A 2671-nucleotide genomic window follows, 5' to 3' on the forward strand; every position below is an offset into this window, starting at 1 on the left:
GGCTGCCGACACGGCCAGCTGCAGCTCTCCGGTACGCTGACAGAGACCAGGCACCGGGCAAGGCAGCTCTCCGGTACGCTGGCAGAGAGCGGACACCGGGCGAGGCTGCCGACACAGGCAGATCACTGCAAAAGGCGCCCAGGTTCCCACCGGAGGGCTGGAGGTGAGGAATTTTACCAGATCTACGCAGAAATATTTAATCAACCTCAGAAGCAAACAATGTCGACTTTTTATGACATCTCCGTGATTTACATACAGAATCCATAAGCAAAGAAACAAATTAGCCTGCATTGATACAAATTTGTTGAATCCAGACTGACAGCGGCGTAGCACACTTGAAAGCAGCGCACTGCAAACCTGTGAACCCGGCAGAGGGAGGGTGGCTTTGCTGGTTTGGAGTGGAGTGTAAGGGAGCCCGGTCCTTGGTAAGCTTCTGCTTCCACATCCGTCAACAGGCAACTCCTCAGCTACAGACGGGGAGGTGTGAGTCTCCACAGCCTCTCTCTCGGCTGCACACACCCTTTCACCTACGGAAAATTCTTCAGCCTTAGAGGAGGCATCCTGGCTCATTCTGATTGTATGAAGATATGAAGAAGGCTTCTGTGAACTTGCTCTCTCCTTTTTTTTTTTTAAATAAAACATTCATCTCATGGCTTAATATACTTTCAGGTAAAAAGTAGAAGAAAAGATTGTTACAACAAAGTCTTCATGTAGTGTATGTAAACAGTAAAAAAGAATGTAAATATCACATTTCCTCTCCTGAGATTTCATTTCTGTTTGTTCTTATTCATATATTCATTCACTAGAATTCCACCTATTCATTCATCTATAATTCTGTCACTGCCCAGCAGGTAATTAAAACATATTTTCTTTCATTGTATAATTAAGTACCCTAAATGTCCTTAAAACCAGAAAGTGTAATAAAGCTTTAATTTAGTCATTTTCATTATTCAGGATTTCACTGAACATTTGTTTTCATTGAAAACTGAATTCATCCTATAAACCAGAAATTATTGATTTCCTCTCTGATCAACTGCTGCAGAACAGCTAAGGAACCTGTTAAGAGGATTAACTTACAACTGCAGGCACTTGGACCTCTGGTGATCTTCAACTCCTTCAATGCCCTTCAACCCCAAAGTACATTTGAAAAATGTCAGCACACCCTTTTTCTTCTAAAAAGTGATATAGCTGCCCTAAATCCATATGATTTCCTCTGGCACCATGTGCATCAAAACATTTTTCTTCCAAAGTGGAGAACTTTCTTTGTTTCTGAATCTCAGCATGTCCTCCACCTTCCAAAGAAACATCTTCTCTGTGCCGAATGAGAATTCTTTTCCACGTTAATCTTCTTACTCTGAAAGTAATTGCAGAAATATGAATCTACACAATAAAGACTGTTTTAGAAAATACTATGGAATATCTATTATCAGAGAAGTCAATAAATTCAATTTGTAAATGCATGTTGACAGAGATAATGGTTCCCTAGATGGTCACAGAAATACTCACACATAACCACTTCCATAAGCAGGAGCTTGTTTCTTTGTATCTCCCTAGGATTCAAAACTCTTAATGTTATTCCTCACAAAATAATTGATGAAGATGTGGTTTCAATTTCAGTGCTCACTTCTGCCTTGCCTGTGCTAAGAATTCTCATGTTCTCATACTCTCTTAGCCGTTATAATGAAGGGCAATGTTCATTCAGTCTGCACCACCCAGGAATATAAAGGGTGGGAGCATAATAAAACACGAATGTAAAGTGATATAACAGCATACATATCTAACACGACTGGGGTCCTGCAGTCTATTGCTGTACAAGTCAAATACGGAGGAAGGTAAAACAGAAATAAAGGTGCACCATGCAGTACTAGTAGCTTTGATTGCTGTAACCAACAGCACAGTGGATATTCAGGGTTGTTAAATACATTATGATAAACACAAATACTTTGCAGACCTTTACAGGTTGGAAGGCAGTTGGATATCCCACCTTCCAGCCACACAAACATGAAACATGTACTATTGTAACTGCCATGGCATCTAAGTACAAAGAAAAACTAACCTTGACCAGAACTCTTCACAACTACTTTGCAGACCTTCTACACAAACAACACCTGGTTTCCCTGGCATGCAAAATCCTGACAGAGAGAGCTCCTTGGACCAGTCAATAATATTCTTTCTTTTTTGCTTGTTGTAAATGTGATGACTATAGATCCACAATCGAGTGAACGTGATGTTTTCTGACTGCGTGGCATTTAATGGTGTCACTGGGGAAGCTGAAATCTCTTTGTCAATGTAAGCAGCTGCGTGGTCTTTAACCCACTCCCTTGCACTCAACATGCAAGGCTCACCACTGCAGTTTTGCATCAAATATGTTTTTAGATCAGAGTTCAGGTGAATCTGCTGAGAGCGGCTTAATAATGAAGACCTAAAGAACCAGAAAAACACAAACACAGTTGTAATATGCTTAAAATTTAACACATTTTTCAAACAGTTTTACATCAAGCTGCCAAAAAAATAGGCCATATTTAGATGGTATGCACCTGCTATTGATATTTAAGTCATACGAGCTATGAAAATGTCTAAATTAGTATTTAAGATAATGTCTAAGTTAGTATTGGACAACAGAAAGAGCTTCTTCAAATGAATGGCAGATAAAACTAACACTAGAGGCAAT

General features: G+C 39.9%; 1 protein-coding gene across 1 annotated transcript; it reads right to left on the reverse strand.

Moving 5' to 3' along the window:
• Window positions 1-926: 926 nt before the first annotated feature.
• RWDD2B (RWD domain containing 2B) lies at window positions 927-2422 on the reverse strand (the record flags this gene model as incomplete). Its single annotated transcript, XM_010162855.1, has 2 exons — window positions 927-1354; window positions 2057-2422. Coding segments are annotated over 2 exons (604 nt in total), but the record flags the coding sequence as incomplete, so codon positions are not given.
• Window positions 2423-2671: the final 249 nt, after the last annotated feature.

The sequence above is a fragment of the Antrostomus carolinensis genome, unplaced genomic scaffold, assembly GCF_000700745.2.
Source record: "Antrostomus carolinensis isolate BGI_N321 unplaced genomic scaffold, ASM70074v2 scaffold42982, whole genome shotgun sequence".
Classification (NCBI taxonomy): Eukaryota; Metazoa; Chordata; class Aves; order Caprimulgiformes; family Caprimulgidae; genus Antrostomus; species Antrostomus carolinensis.